The sequence below is a fragment of the Camelus bactrianus genome, chromosome 27 (assembly GCF_048773025.1).
Source record: "Camelus bactrianus isolate YW-2024 breed Bactrian camel chromosome 27, ASM4877302v1, whole genome shotgun sequence".
Taxonomy (NCBI): Eukaryota; Metazoa; Chordata; class Mammalia; order Artiodactyla; family Camelidae; genus Camelus; species Camelus bactrianus.
In genome coordinates this window covers 30,430,883-30,453,352 of record NC_133565.1, presented here as the reverse complement: position 1 = coordinate 30,453,352, position 22,470 = coordinate 30,430,883, and the positions used below count along the sequence as shown (strand labels likewise).

At 58.5% G+C, this 22,470-nt stretch overlaps 2 protein-coding genes across 5 annotated transcripts in view; one reads left to right on the top strand and one right to left on the bottom strand.

The window, feature by feature from the left end:
- Positions 1-10,281, top strand: part of TBC1D2B (TBC1 domain family member 2B) — a 71,721-nt gene extending 61,440 nt beyond the window's left edge. For 2 of the 3 annotated variants that reach the window (XM_045516794.2, XM_010955182.3), the window contains exons 11-13: positions 1,127-1,312; positions 2,948-3,069; positions 6,891-10,281. In XM_045516794.2, the coding sequence (XP_045372750.2) occupies positions 1,127-1,312; positions 2,948-3,069; positions 6,891-7,086 (504 nt within the window). In that variant the 3' untranslated portion in view covers positions 7,087-10,281. The remainder of the gene's footprint in view (positions 1-1,126; positions 1,313-2,947; positions 3,070-6,890) is intronic. The other variant, XM_045516795.2, reaches the window with a different exon arrangement.
- Positions 10,282-12,663: 2,382 nt separating this feature from the next.
- ADAMTS7 (ADAM metallopeptidase with thrombospondin type 1 motif 7) overlaps positions 12,664-22,470 on the bottom strand; it is a 40,460-nt gene continuing 30,653 nt past the window's right edge. For both annotated transcript variants that reach the window (XM_074354158.1, XM_074354159.1), the window contains 10 exons: positions 21,956-22,200; positions 21,550-21,691; positions 20,831-20,957; positions 20,194-20,407; positions 18,471-19,871; positions 17,291-17,443; positions 16,655-16,828; positions 16,427-16,573; positions 15,323-15,485; positions 12,664-13,054 (listed from right to left, as the gene is read on the bottom strand). In XM_074354158.1, coding sequence (XP_074210259.1) covers positions 12,897-13,054; positions 15,323-15,485; positions 16,427-16,573; positions 16,655-16,828; positions 17,291-17,443; positions 18,471-19,871; positions 20,194-20,407; positions 20,831-20,957; positions 21,550-21,691; positions 21,956-22,200 — 2,924 coding nt within the window. In that variant the 3' untranslated portion in view covers positions 12,664-12,896. The remainder of the gene's footprint in view (positions 13,055-15,322; positions 15,486-16,426; positions 16,574-16,654; positions 16,829-17,290; positions 17,444-18,470; positions 19,872-20,193; positions 20,408-20,830; positions 20,958-21,549; positions 21,692-21,955; positions 22,201-22,470) is intronic.

Below are 22,470 nucleotides of genomic sequence, written 5' to 3'. Positions count from 1 at the left end.
CTGAGTTCTTCACACATGGGTAGAGAAATTGGTATAGAGGGCTGGCACTAGCTTTTCTTTTTTCCATCAAATTAAATTGAATAGAGTAGAACTGAAGCATCAAAGAGTTTTCTCTGTGAGGTTAAGCATTGTTTGTGAAGCATTTGTTTCTGACTTACGCACACAGACCAGGTGCCCGTTGACGTGTATTTTCTTGTGGGTCACAAAGGCTAGAAAAGCCCTTGGCCTGTGGATGAGATCTCCTGTCAGTGACGTGGTGGCTTCTGCCAGGCAAGGCTGCCTCCCTCATTACCCTCCTGCCTGGAACCCCGGGTTCCCGCCGCAGGTGCTGTTTCCCTCCAGGCTTGGCCGGGACCCACCCGGGGGCCTCTCTAGCGCTCTGTGAACTCATCTTTGCCAAGGCCTGACCACAGCTAGTGGAACAGTCCAGATGTCTGGCTTCCCCCCTCGTCTTTCAGCTCCTCGAGGTCAGGGCAGAGCCTGACTCACCTCTCCGCCCAGCACTGGCCCCAGCCTGACACGGAGTGTGGAGGGCTAACAGCCACCTGTGTTGACAAGTAGTTTACCCACGTCTCATGTAGTCTTCCCGGTAGGCCTGGGAGAGAGTTCACTATTTTCCAAATGAGGCACAGAGCTGCCTGGAACATAATCTGCCCAAGGCCACCCAGCTAGAAAGAGGTAGAGCTGGGATTCAACCTCAGGTCCGTCCAACTCTGGAGTCCTTGCTCCCCTCGCTGCCCCCGCAGCCCAGTAAGTATCTGTTGAATGGATGTGGTGATGTTCCACTTCCTCTACGGCCTGGGACTCGTCCGGGTTTACGGCCCTTTGTTGCAGCCCCCCGGGTTTACGTGCGGGGGAGCGAGGCTGACGTTTGCTGGCCCTGCAGCAGCCTGTTCTCACTGAGTACAGGCGTGGCTTCCAGGCCGTAGACCACCCCCTCGTCCAATGGCCTGGGGAAAGAATGACAGTCAGCAGACACTGGAGGGGCCCCTGCGATGTGCACGGAGCCATCCGCTCTGGGGTGAGCCCCCCACCAGAGCATTTGGAACAGCTGCCCTGGGGCCCCAGGTTGCCTGCTGGCTGCTCAGCGGACCCCATGTACTTCTCCCCTCTGCTGCCTCTCCAGGTGGACCAGCGGGTGTTCAGAGACCTCATGAGCGAGAAGCTGCCGCGGCTGCACGCCCACTTTGAGCAGTACAGAGTCGACTACACCCTCATCACATTCAACTGGTTTCTGGTGGTGTTCGTGGACAGCGTCGTCAGTGACATACTCTTTAAAATATGGGACTCTTTCCTTTACGAGGGACCAAAGGTGGGTCTGCTCACTGGATGACTCTGTGGGTAGTGGCAGTGGCAGCGGAGTGGCCAGCTCACCTGGGACGTGTGAGGTTTACCACGGGGCAGAGCGATCCCAGCACCGGGTGCCGCTGGAGGCCACTCTGGGGTCGCAGGAAACAGCAGTCGTTGCTCGTTCATCAGAGACATTTGAGTCCGTGCCAGGCATGGGGGCTTCGGTGGTTTGCAGTCTGAGCCTCAGCCCCTGTCAGGCAGATGGTGGTCTTATCCCCATTGTGTGGGTGAGGAGGGCGAGGCCCAGAGTAAGCAGGGGCTCAGATCCAGGGCCAGCTTCAGAGCCCGACTGACCACAGGCCTCCCACCCAGTCTGTTTTATGTTTGTTTGTTTTTTTTTAAGTTTGTGAATAAGTGCTATGTGATAAACTCAAGTCATAGAACTGAGAGTGCAGCAGAACTGAAGGTGGGCAGTAGAAAGGGGTCCCCCAGTCTCCTAGTTGCTCTTTTCAACATACACCTCTCTCTCAAGGTGTCTTACATGTATATAAAATACTGTTTCTCTAACGTGTTATTTCTCAAAGATAGTTCCATATCAGGACATATGTAGACCTGGCTTTTTTTTTTATTCTGCATAGTATCTCCTTCTACAGATGAACCAGAAATACATACAGCAGTCCTCTGATGATGGCCACTTCAGACGGCTGCAGGGATTCCTTATAATAATGTCTTTCTACACGTGTGCAAGTGCGTCTGTTGGTTCAGTCCTGGAGATGGAAGTGCTGGGTCAAGGGCAAACTCAGAATCAGAAGGCTAGTTTCCATCGAGAATGTCAAATTCCCCTGCAGAAGGGCCTTACCAATGTCTCCTCCCACCAGCAAAGTGTGTGTATTACCCCACACCCTAACATGGTAGTACGTTATTTTTTTTAAATCTAGTCTGTCATTATTAAAAAGAATTCTCAGGGCTTAAACAGTGCTTCCTCTTGGGCCATAGGTAGGGATGTTAAGAGAAAGAACCCTATTTAAAACTGTAAACACTGCTTTCTAAATAAGAGAAGGTGCAGATCGAGGCAGGCCAGCCAGACGCCCTTAGATGCAGGCAAAGCAGTTTGTTTCAAAACTGCTTGAACTTGCAGGACCACCAGGAGTCCATTCCCTCTGGCCTCAAAACAGTACCCCCAAAAACAAATCAGTAAAAAAAAAAAACTTTATTTTCTTCCACCATATTCAGAAGTCAGTAACTCAGACAGACCCTCGTTTCAAGTAGCTGAGATAAAAAATGTGTCTGGAGGTGGAGCATTTAAGAGTTTCAGAGTCAGAGCAGAGGACACTGGTTTTGATTTCATTTGAAAATTATTTTTGGTTCTGTATAATTATTGGCTAGAAATGTGAGCTGAATGTGGAAGGATTCAACAGAAGTTCTCCTCCATCAAGAAAATTTTGGTTTGGGCTGAAGTGTTGTTGAAAACCACCGGAGAGTTGAAAACGTTTCTCTATAAGAAAGGCGCCAGTGTAAACTGCATCTGAGGTCCAGCGTCTGCCCGGGGCAGGCCGTGCAGGCTGCTCCCCAGGCCCTGGAGGCCTGTGCACCCCTGGAGCTGGCGCCTAGAGCCATAGGGCTTCTCTCCTTACCGATTTCCCTGTCCTTTCCATAGGTTATCTTCCGCTTCGCCCTGGCACTTTTTAAATACAAGGAAGAGGAGATCCTGAAATTGCAGGATTCGATGTCCATATTCAAGTATCTCCGCTACTTCACTCGCACTATCCTTGACGCTAGGTGAGTCCTTGCTGGAATTCCCAGATGTCAAGGAGAGCAGGAATCCTGACCTCTGCCTCCTTGAGAACAGCTTGTCCCGGCTAGCTGCAACCCAGAGCCCTCCCAGGTGTGCAGCAGTGAGAGAGGGCGCTTCCTTCCAGGGACAAGGGGGAGAGGAGCGGGAGCAGCTGGTGGCCTCCAGAGACTAGGGAGGAACTAAGGTGAAGGATGCTTTTGTCCTTCATCCAACAAACATAAGTCCCAGCAACCAAAGCAACATTCTTATTTGTCTAATAGGCACTTTATTTATTTATGAGTTTGTTTTATTTATTTGTTTGTTTATCTATGTATTTATTTATGAGTATTAACCATGTGGCAAGCCCTCTGCCAGGCCCTCTGCCAGGCATTGAGGAACGGGCCCTGTCCTTGAAGAACTTGTGGGGAATTGCTACAGCATGATATGCTCAGAGCTGTGGTGGAGGATGCCCAGGGGTGGGGCAAGTACAGGAGAAAGGCTGGGGGAGTGGGCTGGGCAGGGGCGGCACGGAGCACGCATCCTGGGCAGAGGGAACTTCAGGAGCTACGTGCAGACGTGGGAGCACAGCATGTTCCGGGAGCTGCTGGAGGGGCACAGCCAGGGTGGGGCCGGCATGACAAGGATGGAGGCCAGGCCAGGGCAGAGCTGGACTGTCAAGACCCTTGTAGATTCTGCCCAAGACTTTGGGCTTCAAGAGTGGTGGGAGGTCCCTGCAGGGTTAAACACAAGAAAGCCACGTCAGGTTGGAGCAAGACTGGCAGCAGGAGACCGGGGTGTCTGGGTGAGAGGTGGCAGCCTGCAGTGAGGTGCCTCCAGAGATAGAAAAGAGGGGGCAGACTGAGGAGAGTGGAGGAGGAATTTGAACTTGGAAGACCCCTGGCTTTCTGGCCCGGGCAGCCGAGTGTTCAGGGGTCGTATTGCCCCCCGCTCCCCAGCCACACAGTTACTGCCTGCTGTGGGCCCTTCATTGTCCATGTGTCCCCAGGACCACTGTTGGCGGCTCCTCTTGGCCTGACAGCTGAGACCGCGTTGTCCAGGGGGGTTTCTATGGCCTTGCTGCTGGTCGGGCAAGGACAGTGATGCTTCCCTCTGAATCAGTGAGGCAGCACTAACATTTGCTGTGCCGAGGTGCTGTGAGCCGCCTTTCCTGCAGGGAGTGGATTCCTGCGTCAGCCTCGTGTGCCTTGTGAAAACCACAGGTGTCCTCTTGCTGAGAAACATTTGGAGCTTATTAATGTTTTTCAAACTGTTGACCGCCACCCATCATAAGAACATTTTATCTCACAATACAGGCCACATACTGGAGCATGTATAACTGAAACAAAGGAATTTGTGTGTTGAAATATTTGCATTTTATGCTAAAAATCTGTGCCGTACACTCTGCTGTTTTCAGTTACACTGCATATTGCATGTTTAAAATGCCCAACGTGACTCACTAAATTGATTCCTCGATCCACTGGTGGATCACAACCTACCTGACAAACACCAGTTGCCCCCCTTCATGCTCACTTGACAGGGAGGGCTCCTCATCTTGGCTGATGAAGTGAGAAGCATTTGGGCCACATCCAGACCTCTAGTCAGCCAGGGGGAGCTCCAGGGCCCTGGTGCTGCAGGGGTCTTAGGGCAGGAGAGCTCGTGGGGCCCGAGAGAGGGGAGTGAGGACCACATTGAGATGCCACGCCCCATGGTTCTCTGGAGTGAGAGAGAACTACCAGGCCACCTGGGAGGAGGTGCTGGTGAGGCCATACCTGGCCTCCTTACAAGTCACCACTGTGGTCAGGAGCCTTGGCTGGGGAAGTGGATTTTTAAGATATCTTCAGGCTCATTACTGTATCAGTAATAGTAGGGTCTCCAAGAAGAATGTTTGCCTGTGAAAGGTTGATTCTGTCCTGGTGTGACCCTTGAGAGAGTCCAGTAACTCACACTGGTTCAGGAGGATAAGAACGGCTTGAAGTGAACTTCACTCTGACAGCTGATGCGTGTGGAGGCCCCTGACAGTTTTGTGTGGACTGTCAGAGCTGCCGAGGGGCACAGATTCGAGGGGAGGCGGGCGAGCATCCTCTCCAGTCACCAGCAGAGCTGGGCCGCAGGCAGTCCTGCGTGCTCCTGCAGCGCCACCTGGTGAGTGGCTCCCAGGCAGCTTCCCCGTCAGTTTACGGGAGGAAGTCAAGGCCCACTGGAGGCAGCAGGACCACCTGTGGGTGTTGTTCGGACTGCGATGCCCTGGCTCCACCTCTGGACTGGGGCCCCAGTATTTTAATGAGCTCCCCAGACTAGCGGTTCCAAGGAGCATCAATTCTGCAGCACATTGATTGGTTCTGCAAAGAAGGAGGCAGAGGATTCTGAGTCAGATGTGGTCAGTGGATGTGGGTGAAATAGGATTAGATTGGTCTCTGAATCAGGACTCCTGGGAATCTTGAATGTGCCAAGCACTGTCTTCTGAACTCAGCTGGCCACAGGGCACCTTGACTGGCCACAGGCATCTCTTGGCTGGACCTCCCAGGCCCGAGGCGGAGGCAGTGTGTATCCTGGGCTGACGGGCCTCGGTCAGCAGAGCCTGCCCGAAGGAAGCAGTCAACAACATCATGGTAATTCAGTGCTTCGTCATAGAGAAGAGCTTGGACACTTAGGTTTCAGGTGTATGTGGCCTGTGACTAACAGCTGTCAGAGAAAAGGGGCTGGTCCCCAGGCAGCATTTTGTTCCACAGAGACGCCCCCTGAGTGATGGCTGTGCTCGGGCCTCCTGTTCACGAGCCCTAGAACACGCTCTGGGGAGCTCGGCTTTTAAAGCCTGCCTTTCTGGCCCTTTACTTCACTGCAGGAGCATCCTCTGTTTGGGGTGAGGCCTGTCTGACGACTCCACGTTTAAAACTATGAGAGGAAGGAATGCTGAGGGCGTGTGTGTTCTTTGCAGAGTACACCTTACAGACCAGTAGCCCAAGCGACTGAGGAGTCGCAGGAGCAAATGCTTTGCTTTCTGACAGATGGGGAGGAGGTCCCTGTGACATTTCTGTTTCATCACAGCCTCCCCTGGGGTTTGTAAGTGTATTGAGCCTTTGGTCCCTGCTGCTGGGGCCTGCAGAGGAAGGGGTGGTGGCCTTAGTGTAGGAGGAACCAGAGACAGCTGTGGCCCACGTGATTAGCGCTGCAAGTCCATAGTCAGGCCTCAGCACTTTTTAGTTCTATGTTAATTAAACTGCTGGCCAGTTGTTAGGGGCAAGTTACCATGATTTTTAAATGTTTATTGTAGGTGGGTGCCTTGACCTGGGGATAGTACAAAACCCATAAACTGCACATTTCTCCATATACTGTGTGTCGACACCCAACTGGGTCTAACAGTTTCCACCAAGTTGGCTCGGGTATCCGTACTTCTGTTCATCCCCCGTCAGTCTTCCTGAGCACTCCCCGTGCCAGGCCACGTGCTGGTTCCAAGGCCTCAGAGGCACATGCCCCCCCACCACCACTGAGCAAGTGCTCCTGGGTGGCAAGTCAAGTAACCCAGTGCCTCGGAGGCGGCCCTGCTCTTACCTCAATATACAGAAGTGGAATTGGAGGCGGAAAGGTGGTGACTTAAGCTGTTCCATATCACACAGCAGAGTGCTCGATAGAGCTGGGTCTGAATCCAGGCCGTTGTTCAGGGCCTGCCCCTGCAGCCCCTACATGAGGACTGGCCTCCGAAGGACATACCTGCATCCGGCCCTCAGCCCGGCACCTGCAGGCCTGTGGGCTCAGCCGGAGCGAGGGCTGTGCGTGAGCGCTTGCCTGAGCCCTGCTGATGCTCTGTCTCTGTCCTGTGTCCGGCCAGGAAGCTGATCAGTATCTCCTTTGGAGACCTGAACCCATTCCCCCTGCGACAGATCCGGAACCGGCGCACCTACCACTTGGAGAAGGTCCGGCTGGAGCTGACAGAGCTGGAGGCCATCCGGGAGGACTTCCTGCGTGAACGGGACACCAGCCCCGACAAGGGTGAGCTGGTCAGTGATGAGGAGGAGGACACCTGAATGCCACCCACCCCGCCCCACCCCTGCCCCCTGACGCTGCTCTTCTTGCCTTCACAACCAAAGTGTGCCAAAGGGTGAACTGCAGAGAAGTCTCTGCTTGCTTCAGAGCCAGAATGTAACCTGCATGGCCTCCGGGAGTCTGCTGGGCAGATGTCCGAAGCCACTCTGCACTTTCTCTTTTCCACTCGGGGTGGGGGTCTGATCTGTTTATAGCCATCTTCGTGCCGTGGCATTTGGTTACTCGTATCCCATCATGCTTTCTGCCTGATCGGTGCATCACCAGGCTTACAGGTGGCTATTTTCAGGAACCTGTTTACAGCATCTGTTGGTTGTGTTGGTGTCATTGCACTTAGAAAACCTTACATGGGCCCTCTCCCCACGTGGTGTCTCCTGTCCGTGTGGGCAGTCGTGGGCATCTTTTGAACAGCTGCCGTGGAGGACGCCCACTGTGCTTCAGATACGCCCAGGCCAGAGTCTGACTGCTTTGGGCAGCATAAGGTTGGTGTGGGAAAAAGAATTTCCTTACAAAAGTAAGCACATCCCTTGTTAAGAAACAGCCTATAGAAAGGCCACAGACCTTCTGCTGGTGGCATCAAGCTGCTGGCTGTGCCCCATTTCTGGAATAGCTTTTGCCCTTTCATGCAGTCTTTCAAACTGTGGCTCCCAACCTGCTTGGGGAGAGCCTGCCTCTCCAGATATCCCACACTCACTCCTCTGCCTGCGCGGCTCCGTGAGGTTCTGTGCAAAGTTATTTCCAAATGAGAATTGGCCAAGGTTCTGCATGTGTGGATGGGAGTCCAAGGAAACTGGATCAGCATCCTACAAAGCAGGCCCACCCCTGGGCAGGCCTTGGTAGAGGGGATAGAGGCAGCTTTTCTGGGGGTGCTTTGCAAGGCAGCGGTGCAGCTGCAGAGTGAGGGCTGTCGGACAGCCGGAAACCATGGCTTCTCGGGAGCAGCCAGTGCCCCTGGTCTCCTCTGCCTGCTGGGGCGGCCAGGAGCCTGGCTGCCAGGGCCTGGAGCTGGAAGTGCCTTTGCCTGGGGTCAGAGCTTTGAGCCCTCCCAGACCTGTCCCCTCCCCACTGCCACACAGAAGCTTCCCTGTTCTGGGCAGCGGTCCTCCCTGCGGGGTCACCGTTGCTCTCAGTGTGTCAGGATGCCCAGGGAGTTCTGGGTCTTAGAAGGCCCGGTCTTTTTGAAGGCCTGGAAAGAGGCTCTGCGCAAGGAACATGGTTTTTGCTTAATCACCCTGTGGACCATCGCTGATGTGTAGATGTGAGAGATGTTTCCTGGACAGTATTACTCAAGTATGGAAGGAAACAATTTTAAGCGGATTTTTTACACTATCTGGAAAAAATTGGAAATAATCCTTAGTTGATAGCTATTATTAAACACACTCAGACTATTGAAGCAGTATAATTTGAAAAAGTGCTTTTTTCCGTAAGCCTGGTTTTTCTGTTCATTACTGTCAACCTTCTGGCAGGATCCTAGCTAGGATGGCATTTCAGCAGACCGGACTGAGCTCGGCTTTTGTCTTTGGTTAAGTTGGTTAATTTGATTTTTCACCGTGTAGAGGGAGCTGTCTCTGTATGTAGCCAAAAGCCTTCGTCTCTTTTCAGGTATCAGAAATGTTTTCTCTTTTCTGGTCTTTGGGAGCGGCTGTTTGAGGTCTGCCTTCTTCAGGAAGCTGCCTGTGAGCTAGGTCCCTGCAAGGCAGCTGTTGCAGCCTCACAGCCCTGCAGACTCCGCAGGACCAGTGGGGCTGCTGGAGCCCACCTCCCCGCCCCCCACTTTCCACATCTGCTGTCAGCTGACGGGGTCACAACCCAGGCGGTGCAGCAGGAATGGGGCTGGGGCCCCTGGATCAGCTCCAGCTTCCTTGAGGCTTTAGATTCCAAGTGGGTTTCCCCCTGGAACTGCTACATCCTGGGGGCCTAAAATGCTGCCTTTAGGAATGGGCTTGTTGTGTCTGTTTTGCCTTGAAAAGACTCATCTTAAAAGCACCTGAATTGGGCCCAGGAGGCCTGTGTATCCACAGCCCATGGCGTGGGCCATTCTCTGAGTGGCAGTGTGTTACCAGTGGCCAGGTGGTGGGCGTCGGAGAGCAGAGAGATCGTGGAGGAGCTGGACTGGGGACACTTCCTTGGAGGTTCCCCTCTCTGGGTGTCTGGAGGGTGGGAAAGGGAACGCCTGGCCTGACTCCAGGCTGGGGACAGGACGGAGCCTCCTCCTCCCTCCACAACTGTAGGGTCTGGTCCCACTCACTATTTTGAGCCAGCACTTCCCCTCTCTTGTGCCGCTGAGGAAAGAGCAGCTCTGAACCCTCCGGTGCCTCCCCCAGTGGCTCCCACGGGGAGGGCCCTTCTGACAGGTGCTGCCTCCGCACCCAGCCTGGGGCCCCTGCAGGATGGGCCTTGGGCTGACGCTGGAGGCCCTGGGGGCGGGGCAGCCTCCAGTCTGCTTCCCAAACGCACACACCACGGCCAGGAGAGCTGCCCTCCTCATGCCAGGTGGGAACGGCCAGCTTTCATGTTGGTGGGGTTTTGTTTTTTATGGGTTGAACATTTGTTAATACTTTTGTATATTTTCACTACAGTTTATATTTTTATAGGCTATTTTTATCAAGGTTTTTTAGATATGTACATCTATTTTATATAACAAGTCCTTCTGTGTGTGCGACTCTGTTGTATTTATGTAAACCTGAGCCTCTGGAACTACTCTTCACTTCTGTGCCCTCTTTGACCTTGACCATCACTGCCCTGCCATCTGTATGCATGGGCCTGCTTCTTACCCCAGGTGGCCTCGGGGCTACTTGTCGTCGTGCTGACAGCTGTCTGACAGCAGCAAGACTGGATTTCTGGGAACAATTCTGGTTTCAGCTACATTATATCGATAGAGGAAGTACTCCAGGCAAACAGCCAGTCCTTTTTCTTTTTTAACTAAGTGTTTATATTGTTGCACAAATCCCTCCGCCTCGCCGTGCCCGGCGCTGCCTTCCTGCACGTGTTCTGGGCAGCTGGGCCCGCCGCCGGCCGCCCTCACCGGTGGGCGGGAGGCCGGAGGCCGGCACTGGAGGCCTCGGGGTGTTGCCAAGTGACTCTTTCCTTCTGTGTCACAGCGGCTTCTGTGCTTCTCTTCATTTAAGTTGTGGAATTGTCATACTAAAAGGCAAAATAAACTACTAATCTGTATAACATTCTGGCTTGAAAGGAAGTTCTAGTTACTTGTGACAGGACTCAGCCCTAAGGGCTTGGATGGTGGGGCAGGACTTATGGGAGCATCTCAGCCTTCCAGCTGGGTACTTCTGGGTCCCTGTCCTTGGCTTGCCATGGGGCGAGTGGGACAGAATGCCCTTGTCAGCAGTGGTAGCCCTAGGAGGTCCTTGAAGCCACAGCCAGCCTGCAGGTGAGGGCTGGGGGCCCTGGGGTGGGCCAGGAGCCAGGAGCTGGAGTTCCCTGTGTCCGGAGCAGCCCCCAGCCACAGGGTGGCAGGCACCCCTCCTTCCCCCAGCGATGACGTGCCCTGCCTGAGTCATGGGTTGTTTGCCTCCTGCTCCGGCTCACAGCTCAGGCCCAGCTGCCACTGCGGACACCACTCCCCTCACCCTCATCGTTGGAAAAACACACGAGAATGATTAAGACTAAATGTCTTTCCGGCGGTGGTGGGGGCTCCAGTGAGGATTCCCAGACAGCAGGCGAGGAGCTGGTGAGCCTGTCTCCTCCTGGGACACGGATTCAATGAGCCTGGGGTTTCCTGAGGTCACACAGCACAACAGCAGTGGCACAGCTGGGACTGGGACCCCAGTGCTAGCCCCTGCTCAGTCTCTGAGTCAGTGTGTGTGCTGTAAGCAGAGGCCCTGCTCCCTGTCCCTTGTAAAGGGTTGCCCTTGCGACAGTGGAAAGCCTTGGGAAACCATTACTCAAGTCGTGGGTCCCCAGGGCCTCCTTGGGCCAACTGGGCTGCTGCAAACACAGACAGGAAGCAAGGCTGACACCCCTCCACCCTCAGACGGTGTAGTGATGCCTGGACTCACGCAAGCCCCAGACGGCTCTTTGTGCACAGCTACCGTGGGGCCTGCTCAGAGCCGTCTTCCTCCCTGGTCAGAGGGGTCAGCTGCTGGGGGTGGCCCAAATCTCCGAGCAGGAGATGGGAGCTTGAGGCCTGCATGGTCAGGGCATATGCCCTTGGACTCCTCATCTGAAAATGGGGTACTTACTTGATCCCTACAGAGTGTAGAGAACAGGAAGTTGGAGAGCTGGGCACCCCAGCACCCTAACCACTAGAGCAGCCGGCCAGTCCTAGGATAGACACTTGCTGATTGCTTCAGCCCTCTATACTGTTTCTCGCTCTCAATTCCCCATGGAGTGATTTTCATTGTCCCCTCCACTTGCTTCCAACATACACACCAAGCCACCAGTGGCCATGTGGCCCAGGGCAAGTGCCTTCAGACCAAGATGTACACAGCTCCAGGGCCACCATTCATATCACAGTCTGTGAATGGCATCCACCGTAGAACAGAATGAGTGGTGTTCCCCCGTTTGGAGAAGGGGGACAAACCCCTTCCAGGAGTAGGACTTGTGAGCAGGTTGTAAAACCATCAAGTCCAAGGCCATGGCTAGAGGTAAGGGCTGGGGCCTGCACAGGTCACGTCCTGGAGACAGTGTCTGGCCTTCCCCAGCCTCCCCACCCCTCGCCAGGGCCCAGGACACACTTCAAAGCACCTCACGCCCATCTGCTCCCTGGTGAGTTCAAGTCTGACTCCATGGAACTAGGTTTGGCAGGCAGGGAGGGGCCATGGTGGGCAGGTGCTAGGTAGCGGGACCACAGGTCAACATAGCAAGAGCCAGCACCTGGGATTGGCAGTGAGGAAGGAGTCAGCCTGCCCGGCCCCAGCCATGAGCACAGAGAAGATGAAAGGAAGGGACAGGTGGGGGCTGAGAAGGGTGTGGCTGGCCAGTCTGCTTCTCCCTCCACCCCCATCACCCTCCTGGGGTGGGCACCAACCCCAGGGGTTTACAAAGCCCAGATGGTGCTACCCACTCCACCCCCTTAGTGCAAATGAGTTAGCAGATGAAGCAGAGGTCCAGGCATGTGCCTGTGGGGTTCCCAGACCCCATCACCATCACTCCAGGGAATAGTCCCTGCTGGTGACAGGGTGGGCCTTGCTCCTTAAGGAGGTGTGGCTCAATCCCTGGGAAACATAGGTCTCTGAAGACCCCAGAGTGGGGATGTGGGACAAAGGGCTGGGGGATGACATGAAGGAAGGGGTGTGGAAGGATCGTGAGTAGGGGACCACCACCACGTGGGCCTCTGCCAAGCTGTACCTGGTGCCTAGAAAACCTTCCCTACATGGGTTATCCAGCCCTGTGAGGCCCTGCACACACCTCCTGCAGGAAGCTGTCCTCCGCCCTGACTCCCTCGGCCTTCCTGCCTAGTGGGTTGTCCTCTGCGTGCACTCGTTTGCTCCTCGCGCCCCCGCGGACCTCCCAGAGGAGCAGGTGAAAGGTGCTGTCCGCTGCGGCGGAGGTGGAGTTTCAGACTTGAAATTCCCTCAATCCAAGAGGAAGCCAAGCTGCACTTAGAAACAGCAGATGTTCGTTTATGTATAATAATAATAATAATAATGTTACACAAACTTAGAATAAAAAAATACCTTTTCTCAGGGGGAGAGGTCCCCAGCCTGCCGCTGGCGGGGGCGAGGTTAGCACCATTAGGGCACGAGGGGCGGGGCTCCATCGCAGCCCCGGGTGGGCGCTGAGGTCCGTGCGTCGGTCTGTCTGTGCGTCCTGGCCGGCCAGGGCCGGGCGCGGGTCAGCGGCGGGCGACCCGCTGATGGCCGCGGGAGGGGGCGCCATGGCCGGGAGGGGGACAGGAGCGGCAGCACTGGGTGCGGACGGTGGGCAGCTGGCAGCGGCCCAGGAGGCGCAGCGTCTCGCAGAAACCGAAGGACAGGCGGTCGCGCTCGCAGCCTGGAGGTGGAGGGAGCGGGTCAGGACCCGGGGGACACGGGGAACCAACCCCCTCTTCCTGCCTGCACCCAGGGTGGAGGGTCTTCCCAGAGATTTCATCTGCGCCATCTCTTTGCCCCCAACAGCCTTAAGGAGACCTGCAGCCACCCCCAGAGCACCAGCCTCCTGTTTCTGGAGGTTCCCTGGGCCTCCGTCACAGAACCCCAGCTGTTGTCCTGGCCCACCTGCCCCTGGCCCAGGCCCCCACCCCCAGAACTGGAGACCTGGCACTGCTGGACTCAGGTTTCCTCAGGAAGGGCTCTGACGCTCCAGCCCTGACCACCTCACGTGCTCACGAGAAGCCAAGGTACCTGCCACCCATCTCCATGCCTGCTGACTCTGGGTGACACGACAGGTCCAGGCATACAGTTTTAGTCCCAGGTACCTCTTGCCACTTATAGTGACCTCCGCCGTCCAGCCCTGCCACCTCCCTCTGATCAAATGCACCTGTCCTGCCAGGCCTCCCTGAACCTGTACTCAGCCTCAGCTTCCAGGTCACACACCAGAACAGAGTCCTGTCAGCCAGGCCAAGTATTGAGGCCCAGAGAGAGCAGGTATGACTGGAGCCACACAGCCTGGCGGCAGAACCCAGGGCTCCCGAGGAGGGACGCAGGGACGCTGCAGGCTGTGCTTGTCCGGGGCTGAGGCTTGGCAGGCCCTCCTGTCCTGTGCTTATCGGAGCTATTTTGGGAAGCGGCTTGCTTCCAACCTCCTGGCCTTGCTCCCGCTGCCTCCGACAGCCCCCAGCTGCCGCCTAGCTTTGCTCACTGCAGCAGACATCCCAGGGGAGGAGAAGCTGGAAGGCAGCTGGCAGCCCTGGCCCTGGGACACCCCTGGGGCCTGGCAGAGGGCACGAGGCAGGTGGCGGGCTCTTCCACCCCCGCTCTGGGCAGAGCTCTGACCTACACATCTGTTCCCACTGTGTGACCTCAGGCAAGTTTCCTGGTCTCTCAGGGGGCCCCAGTTCCCTCCTCTGCCAATAGCCCCCACCTCCACAGGAGAACGGATGTGGCTGTGCTATGTCAGCTGCCTCACTGCGGTGACCACACACCGTGGAGTTTCCAGGCTTTCCAAACGTCCTGCCACATAACCCCACAGATCATCAAAACATCCTGGGGACTCCTGGGTCTCAGCATCCTTGGCTGGCCTGCAGGAGGTACTGAGGTGCTTGCTGGATGAATGCCAAGGGCAGGGCATCGGGGTGGGTGGCATTTCTATTGGGCCTCGAGGTAATGGGATTTGGGGCAAGAAGACCATCCTTGCCCATGGCACGGGCAGCAAGGCAGGGCAGTGGCTGGTCTGGGGCTGGCCAAGGGCTGCCAAGGAGCGAGCCGCTGGCATGGAAGGCAGATTGGGGCAGGTCCCTGGAGGCCCTGAATGCCAGTTGAGGGCCAAGGATTCTGTGCTAAGGGGACTCTGTCCTTAAGGCAGGACTCAGACCGCTGATAGGCAGAAGAGCTGCTGGGTTCTCTCGACTGTCACAGGCAGGCAGCTCTAGGCACTCTTCTTGACCTCACCAAGGGGCATGACCGTGGTCACGAGGAAAAGGGAGAAGCCCAGCTTCCCTGAGCACCTCCTGCGCCCTTCACCCTGAGACCTCATTGTGAGGATGGAGGTGGTCTGTCCTTTTATCCATGAGCGGAGGCCCAGACAAGGAAATGGAGCCCAAGGCCACCCAGCTGGAGAGGGGAGGCCAGGTGTGACTCCAGGGCCGTAGTTTCCTGTGCTCAGCACTGCTGGGGGTGGCTGGGCTGCAGGAAGGAAGTGAGTATGTGTTTGTGTGTCCAGCTGCTAGGAGCCTGCAGGACCCCAGGAGGGAAGCCCCTCCTGCAGTTCCATTGCTCACTCTGGGCAGTGCTCCTCTGGCCAGGAAATGGACAGGCGAGAGCCGGGGATAGGGGCTCACCCAGGCCTGTCTCAGGGACATACCTGGCCTCACTCAGGGTGTCGGGGAGGGAGTAGCTGAGACCCAGAGGGAAAAAGAGCTTGGCCAAGGTCACACAGCAGCCTGGGGGCCAAGGCAGCTACCCCAACTCCTCCCTTGAATAGAGACAGCTGCCTGAGGATGACTGCAGGGCTGGACCCCTCCTTGGCCATGACCCCAGCACAGCCTCAGCTTTTGCGAGGCACCCACTCCATCAGCCAGTGCTGTGGGGGCCATGGTTTGCTGATTCTCCATCTCCCACTACCGCCCCCCACCCCCAGCAGAGAGCCAGGTGGGGCACTCACGTGGCGGCTCGGTGAGCTCACAGTCCTGGGCCCCACACGGCCGGGAGCTCTCAGGCCAGGCCTCGTGGTCGCACTGGTCGCTGTCTTCCTCGGGCAGCCCGGTCTGGGTGTTGACGCACTTGACCAGGCGCCGCTGGACACCACCACCACAGGGGGCTGAGCACTGCGGGGAGCAGGGGAGGGGTGAGCATCCCCTTAGCCAGCCCTGCAGGGGGCATCGGGGGATGGGGGCAGCCGCTGCCTTGGCCAGGAAGCCGAGCTCCTCACTCCCAGGCCCACCTCTCATGCCTCCTCAGAAGGTCGGCCCCAAGGCCACTAGGTGTTCACTGGCGCGAGATGCGCCTGCGGAGCAGAGGGGCCGAGGGGGCCTGAGCGGCCTGGGCAGGGGCTCCGGGGCTGGAGGACCTGCTGCAGCCTGTGGGCAGCGGAAGGGATGGCGGGGGGAGCTTCCTGAGCAGGGCCCATCGTCCTGAGCCAGATTTTGTTCTCATCAGGTGGGGTCTGGTGTTTTTATAAAGCTCTAAAAATAGACTTAATCTGTGCCAACTTTGTGCCAGGCCCTGGGCTAAGTTCTCATTGTGACCTCACTGAATCCCCACAACCTCATTTTACAGACAAGACAGAGGCCAGCAAGCCGTAGCAACCTGCCCAGGGTCCCTCAGCAGCCAGGGGGACAAGCAGGCCTGGCAGGAAGGTGTCCTGCTCACCTGAGGCCACACTGGCCACTCCCATACCCCTCCTGCCAGTCTGGCATTTGCTTAGTCCCCTGGACACCCCGAGTCTGTCACTTCTGCCCCAGGACTTTGCACTTGCTGTTCCCTGTATGCCTCTCCACATCACTGACTCCTGTGGGTCTCACTCTAAAGACCCTGAGGTCTCCCTCCTCAGAAGGCCTTCCCTGACATCACAGCGCATGTCTGTTTTTTTCAGTCTGTCTCCCTGGGAGGCCTAAGCTTCAGCAGGGTGGGGACCTCGTCTGGCCACCACTGTATCTGCAGGACCGCAGAGATCCTGGTGCACGGGACACAGTGAACTCCTTAATGTGAACGAAGGACTGATTGGTGCCCACTGAGCACTGGTCCTCCCCAACGCCTGCTTGCTCACCTGGCCCCAGGGCCCCACCACCCACTGCGTACAGGGGTGGGTGTTGCAGGGCCGCGTGCTGTTGGGTCTCAGTGCCTCCTCGCAGAGGCCGGGCTCTGGACAGGTCACCAGACGCTGCTGCTCACCCCCGCCGCAGGCCTCGGAGCACTGTGAGGGCAGGGAAAGGGGTCTGGGCACTGCCAGGGTCTGAGGACAACCCCACTCCCATCCCAGTTCCCCAGGCCTCACCTCCCTCCAGGAAGAGATGTACCAGCTGAGGCAGGGCTGGGCCCCGCAGGGCCGGCGGGCGGGCGGCTTGGGAGGCCCCGGCTGGCAGTGGAAGGGCCGCAGGGGCCGGAGGTCCCGTGTGTCCACACACTGCACGTCCCGCACGGAGGAACCGCCGCCACAGCTGCGGGAGCACTGGAAGCCGAGGGTCGTGTTTGTGGACACAGCGCCCCACGCGCGTGCACATGCAGGACCCGTGAGGAGTGTGACCGGGCAAGCACTGGACCACCCCCCGCCCAGGGCCAGTCCCTTCAGAGTCCCAGGAGAGGCCATGGCTGATGAGCCTCGGGCAGCATGGCCAGGGGCCGCCCCAGGATGGGACAGATGGAGAAAGAAGAACAAAGGAGAAAGTGAAAGCCGGAGGGCAATGGAAAGAACAGAGGAAAGGATACAGCCAACAAGAGAGGGGGCTTGGGGCAGGCCGAACCACACAAAGATGAAACGATTCGAAAGAGACAGAAATTACAGTACAAAGATGTGCAGCACGGAGCCTGTCCCGACCCCCACTGGTGGCTGTGGCTGACCCCAAACACCAGCCGTGGGCCCCGGGGCTCCGCCCGTGCCCCGAGGCTGCCCGCCTCCTCGGTCCTCACGCACCTTACTCCAGTTACCCGTGTGCCAGGCAGCACAGGGCCGCAGGTGGCAGCGGCGGGCGGGCTGGGGCCGGCCAGCGGGGGCGCAGTCCTCCTCCCGGCCGGAGCTGCAGCGCACGGGCCTCCAGACGGCACCCAGGCCGCAGGTGGTGGAGCACTGGGGGCAGGGGGTCACGGGCCATGAGGGTGGGCAGATGCCTACACCTTCCAGGCCCACCGTGAGAGGACTGCTCATCAAGGTGGGTGGGACCTCAGTGGAGTCAGTGCCTCATTTCCTCATCTGCAAAATGGGCTCCTCTACCCACCTCCCAAGGGGACCATGAGGATGAAAAATCAACTCCTCTAGCAATCAGCTGTCCCTACTCACAAGAGACACAGGTGAGGTGGCCCAGCTGTCCTGACAAGGCTTACTGCTTCCCAGGATCACTTGGGAAGGGTTTCTCACTGGGCCTCAGCCTGAACCTCCCGCACCAAAACTAGGGATCTGAACAGAAGCAGTTCACTTCCCCAACAGAGACAACATGGAGATGCTGGGGTGGGGATGGGGGGCACAGGCCAGCATCTTTCCACGCAGTTCAGATCCTCACAGGCCCCTGACAAAGCAGGTGGGGCCACTGAGGGGAGAGCCAGGTGGCAAGAACTGAGCTGCACCTGCTGGAGCCTTGGCTAACCCTGGTGGGCCTTGCTGGGCGGGGCCGGGCCTGGGGGGCATGGAGGGGGCCCTTCCCTGACACAGCTATTTGGAGTAAGCTCCCTGTCCCTGGGAGCACTCAAGCCAGAGAACGAAAGGGCCGTTGTTCCTGGCTGCCCCTCATCTGCGCCTGCCCTGGCTCCCCGGTGGCCCCCTGTGCTACTCAGGAAGGGCCTTCGGGGACTCCAGGGACCCAGGCCCCTGGCTCTACCCTATTGCTCAGAAGAGAGGCTGAGGCCCGATGGGGCAGCCTGGCCCGAGGAGCACATGAGGACAGTATGACTGAGCGGGACCACGCTCCTCCCACCTCAGAGCCTCCACCCACCACGGGCTGTCAGTTTCCAAACCCCAGAATCCCCATCCCCCCGGGAGGCAGGACAGACAAGGCCTGTATACCGCTCTGCTCATTTTCAGATGCGTCTGAGTCAGCGAGGTCCTGCTGGACCCCCAGCCGCCCGACCCCCTCCCAACCACCCCCACCCGCACCACTTGCCTTGCTCCAGTTTCCCACTTCCCAACTGGCATTCTTGGCAGGCGGCAGGTTTGCGGGGGGCCCTTCCTCGGCCAATCTGGGGTCTGGAGGCCCAGGGGCTCTGCTGCTGTTGGCTGGATTGTCCTCGGCTGGTGTGGACAGCCACACAGGGCGTGGGGGTGCCTCAGGACTCGGGGACCCAGGCTGGCCCAAGGGGCCCGGGCTCAGGGTGGTCACCCAAGGCGTGTGCCCTAGGTTGATTGGGGCCCCCAGAAGGAAAGTTCCCGGCACTGCCAGGGTCTGCAGGTCCTGAGGAGCCAGTCCTGGGGTTGAAAGGGTGGGAGTCCCCGGCTCCAGGGGGCTGTCCATGCCCCGAGTGTCTGGCAGAGCGGCTGTGGAAGGAGGAGGGGGAGGAGCGCCCCCCACTGTGGGCCACAGCTCACCGTCCACAGGCACCAGGCTGCCCTCCAGAGCTGGTTCCCAGGCCACAGTCCTGCTTGTCCACAGCTCTATGGGGTCGGGACTAGGAGAGGGGTGGGTGGGGCTGATGGTGGACCCAGCAGGCGACGTGGGGCTGGGTCTTTGGGGGAGGTGAGGCGCTCTGCGGCCTAAGGCTTCCTCGTTGTCCTCGGAAACCTCATTGGTCCTCTCCCACCAGGGAGGGGGTGGCTGGCTCTGGCTGTCCTCCCCTCCCAGGAACTTATTTTGGTCCCCAGGGGCAGCAGGCGTCTCCATGCCGACTGAAGTCGGGGGCCAGGGCAAGCTGGGCAGCCCAAGGTCTGGGGCTCCAATGGGGGCCTCATCCTCAGATAAGAAGTTGGCCCAGGGGTTCCCAGGGGTCTGCTCCGAGGGTGGGGGTGTGGAATGGCCAGTCTGGGTGGGCTGAGGGGCAGGGGACCAATCTCCCAGCGCCCCCTCCTCCTTAGTCCCAGGAGGCTCTGTGGCAGGCATGGGAATGCCCATGGAGGGCTCAGCAGGACTGCTCGGAGGTGGGGGCATCCAATCCCCTGTGCCCGCCAGGTCTGTGTTGGGCTCCTCGAAGGGCCCGTAGGACAGGTCCTCGTGGAAGTTAATGAAATTGTAGTCATAGTAGAAGTCATCAACGAACACAGGCCCCGGCAGGCCCAGCTCGGGGTCCTCCTCCCCGATGGCATTGCCCATGCCAGCCGGCTTGGGTGAGGAGGCAGGTGGAGGGCGTGGGGCCAGGCGGCGGGGGATGAAATCGATCTCATTGAAGAGTTCATGGCTGGAGGAGCCGCTGCCTGAGCCTTCAGGGCCCAGCGTGTCCAGGGCCCATGGGCAGGGGGGCAGAAGGCAGGTGGCCTCGCTTGTTGGCCTCTGGGCTTCATCGCAGGGGACACCAGTGTCATTGGTGCAGAGGATGCTCCGGTGCTGAGTGCCTGGCCCACACGTCACCGAGCACTGAAGGGAAGGCCCGGGTGAGGGACTCAGGCCAGGAGAAGCTGGGGCCCAGCAAGGCACCTTGCCCACAGCTCAGTGTCAGCGTGCGGGGCCTCGGCCAGTCCCCTCTGGCCCTGACCAGAGACCATGGCATGTGGCTGTGGCTCACTAGAACATCCTAGCCCAAGGTTTGGGGTTTGGGGCGGGGCTGGACTTAGAATGCCCCAGCCTCCCTCCCACCATGGTGCCTAGCAGTAAGGGCTCCCTGAAGGCTGTCTGCCTCCCTGTAGCCCAAGACCAATGGGAGAACCAGGGACAGGCCTCCTCCCATTCTGATGCTCACCCGAGACCAGTTCCCCACGGCCCAGGTGGCTGGACAGGGCACATCACGATTGCAAGGGGTTTCAGCAGAGGGCCGGGGCAGGTGCTCACAGGCAGGCAGCTCCAGGGCGCTCTGTTCGTCCAGCCCCACACTGCGGATGCAGAGCACAGCCCGGCGGGAGAGTCCCCCAGGGCCACAGGAGCTGGAGCACGGCTGCCACTCACCTGCCCACCACCTGTGGGGAGCATGCGGGTGGCATCAGCGTGGGGCCGAGGGACTCCCAGGCACTCACGGTTCAGTCAGGGTCAGGTCTAAGCCCAGGGGATGATCTCCGGCCCCCAAAGCCCAGTGACAGGGCATAGCCCCCTTTGCTCCTGCCACATTCACCCCTGGGGTACCTGGGCAAGACCTGAGGCCTGTGTCCACATCCAGGGACCCAAACACAAGTGAACAGGGATGCCCCTGGCTGGTGCTGGCTGCCGAGGGGGATCCCAGGCCCAGGCTGAGGTTGGCAGCAACCAGGGGCTGAGGCTTCAGCCTTGGGAAGAGAGGCCAAGGGCCCAGCTCCTTCTGCTTCTCTCAGGGACCCCAGATGAGGGACAGCTAGGAACCAGGCACCCGGTGGGAGCAGCAGTAGGGGCAGGGGGGCGAAGCTCACCGGGCTGGGCAGGGCTCCTCGCTGCACTTCCTCTGGCGGTCATCCGGCCGGCCCAGGGGGTCACAGTGTCTCTCATCCACAGGCCCCGCCTGCCGTTCAGTGCAGTGCACGCTTTGTCTCTGCATGCCTGGGAGGCCACGGGGGTTTAGCCTAGGCCTGGCACCCAGGGTGCTCCTGCCCAAGCCTTCCTGCACCCAAAGACCCACTCTGCTCAGAACCCTTCCAGAACCGGGCCTCACTGCCTGTCAGGATGAAGGCAGGCCCTGCTGCCCTCTCCTCATTGTCCTCCTGGCCATCACCCCAGCCTGAGAGAGGCAGCCCAGTGTGGAGGTTCAGTAGGACCACAGGGTCCTAGCCGGGAGGTACTGGGCTGCTCCCTTGGCCTCTCTGAACCTCAGTGTCTTCATCTGTAATTGGGTGTAACAATAATACCTGTCATGAAGCCCGGGTGTGAGGACAACACGCGGCCACAGATGTGCAGGCTCAGCCACGATTTGGCAACTAGTGCCAAACCCAACCACGGCCTCACGCCACCGCCACATACAAGGCGGGGCTATTGCTGGCCCCATTTTATAGATGGGGAAACTGAGGCCCAGAAGCAGCATTCCAAGCTCATAGTGGCCCAGCAAATAAGCAATGAACCAGAGGCTGAAGCCGTGCACTGCTGCCCAGAGACAAAGGCCCTGCTGGGCAGCAGCTGTGCCCAACCCTCGCCTTACCTGTGCCACAGGTGACTGTGCACTTGGTCCAGGGCCCATAGTGCCAGGAGAACTCAGGCGGCTGGATCTGGCCGTGGCCATCTGCCTCCCTGTGGATGGTGTACTCGTAGCGCACCCCAGGGTTGCTCTCCTGAAACAGGAGCTGGGGCAGGTGGATAGGGCCCTGTGAGCACAAGGTGTCCTCTTCCTCCGCCTAGGACCTGCTGCCCAGGGTAACCACCCTAAAGGACTGACCCCAGCCACCTCTTGGACCATGGGGCCATTTTAGAGATGAGGAAACAGAGGCAGAGGTGCCAACAGTAGGACCGGGCTCCGTGACTGCCGCGGGGCTCACTCCTGCCATAGGGCAGGGTCCCACGGACTCCACCTCTGCTCCTCCCCTACCTGGGCCCTGGGAAGCAGTCACCTGGATCCAGACAGGCTCGTCGGTGGGACCGGGGGACGTGAGGTTCTCCCAGTTGCCTGTGCGTGCGTATGTGAAGGTGGTGCCTGCCACCTGGTAGTCCCCGTTCCACTGGATGGTCCACCCACCGTTGAGGAAGTACTTATCCGGGTCCTCGCTGCGCAGGGCCAGGAAGTTGGCGGCCTCGGCCACCTCCTCAATGTGGATCTCGCGAGCGCCAGCTGGGATCAGCCCCACGTCCACGTAACCTATTGGCCAGGGGTGGTGGGTAGGTTGGGAACAGAGATAAGAGGTAGCTGTGCCCTGCCCTCACCTCTCTTTCCACTTGCCCCCACCTGCTGATGCCAAAGGTCCCACATTAACTGAAGATTCTGAGTTCCCCACTTAGATCTGTCCTAGGTCACCAAAGCCTCAGAAGGGCCCCTCAGATCCTGCCCTGGTCACTCCTCTCTGGGTGACCCACGCCCCATCACTCCTCTCTGCAAGACCTTAGCTGGTGTTGGCACAAGGTGGGCCTA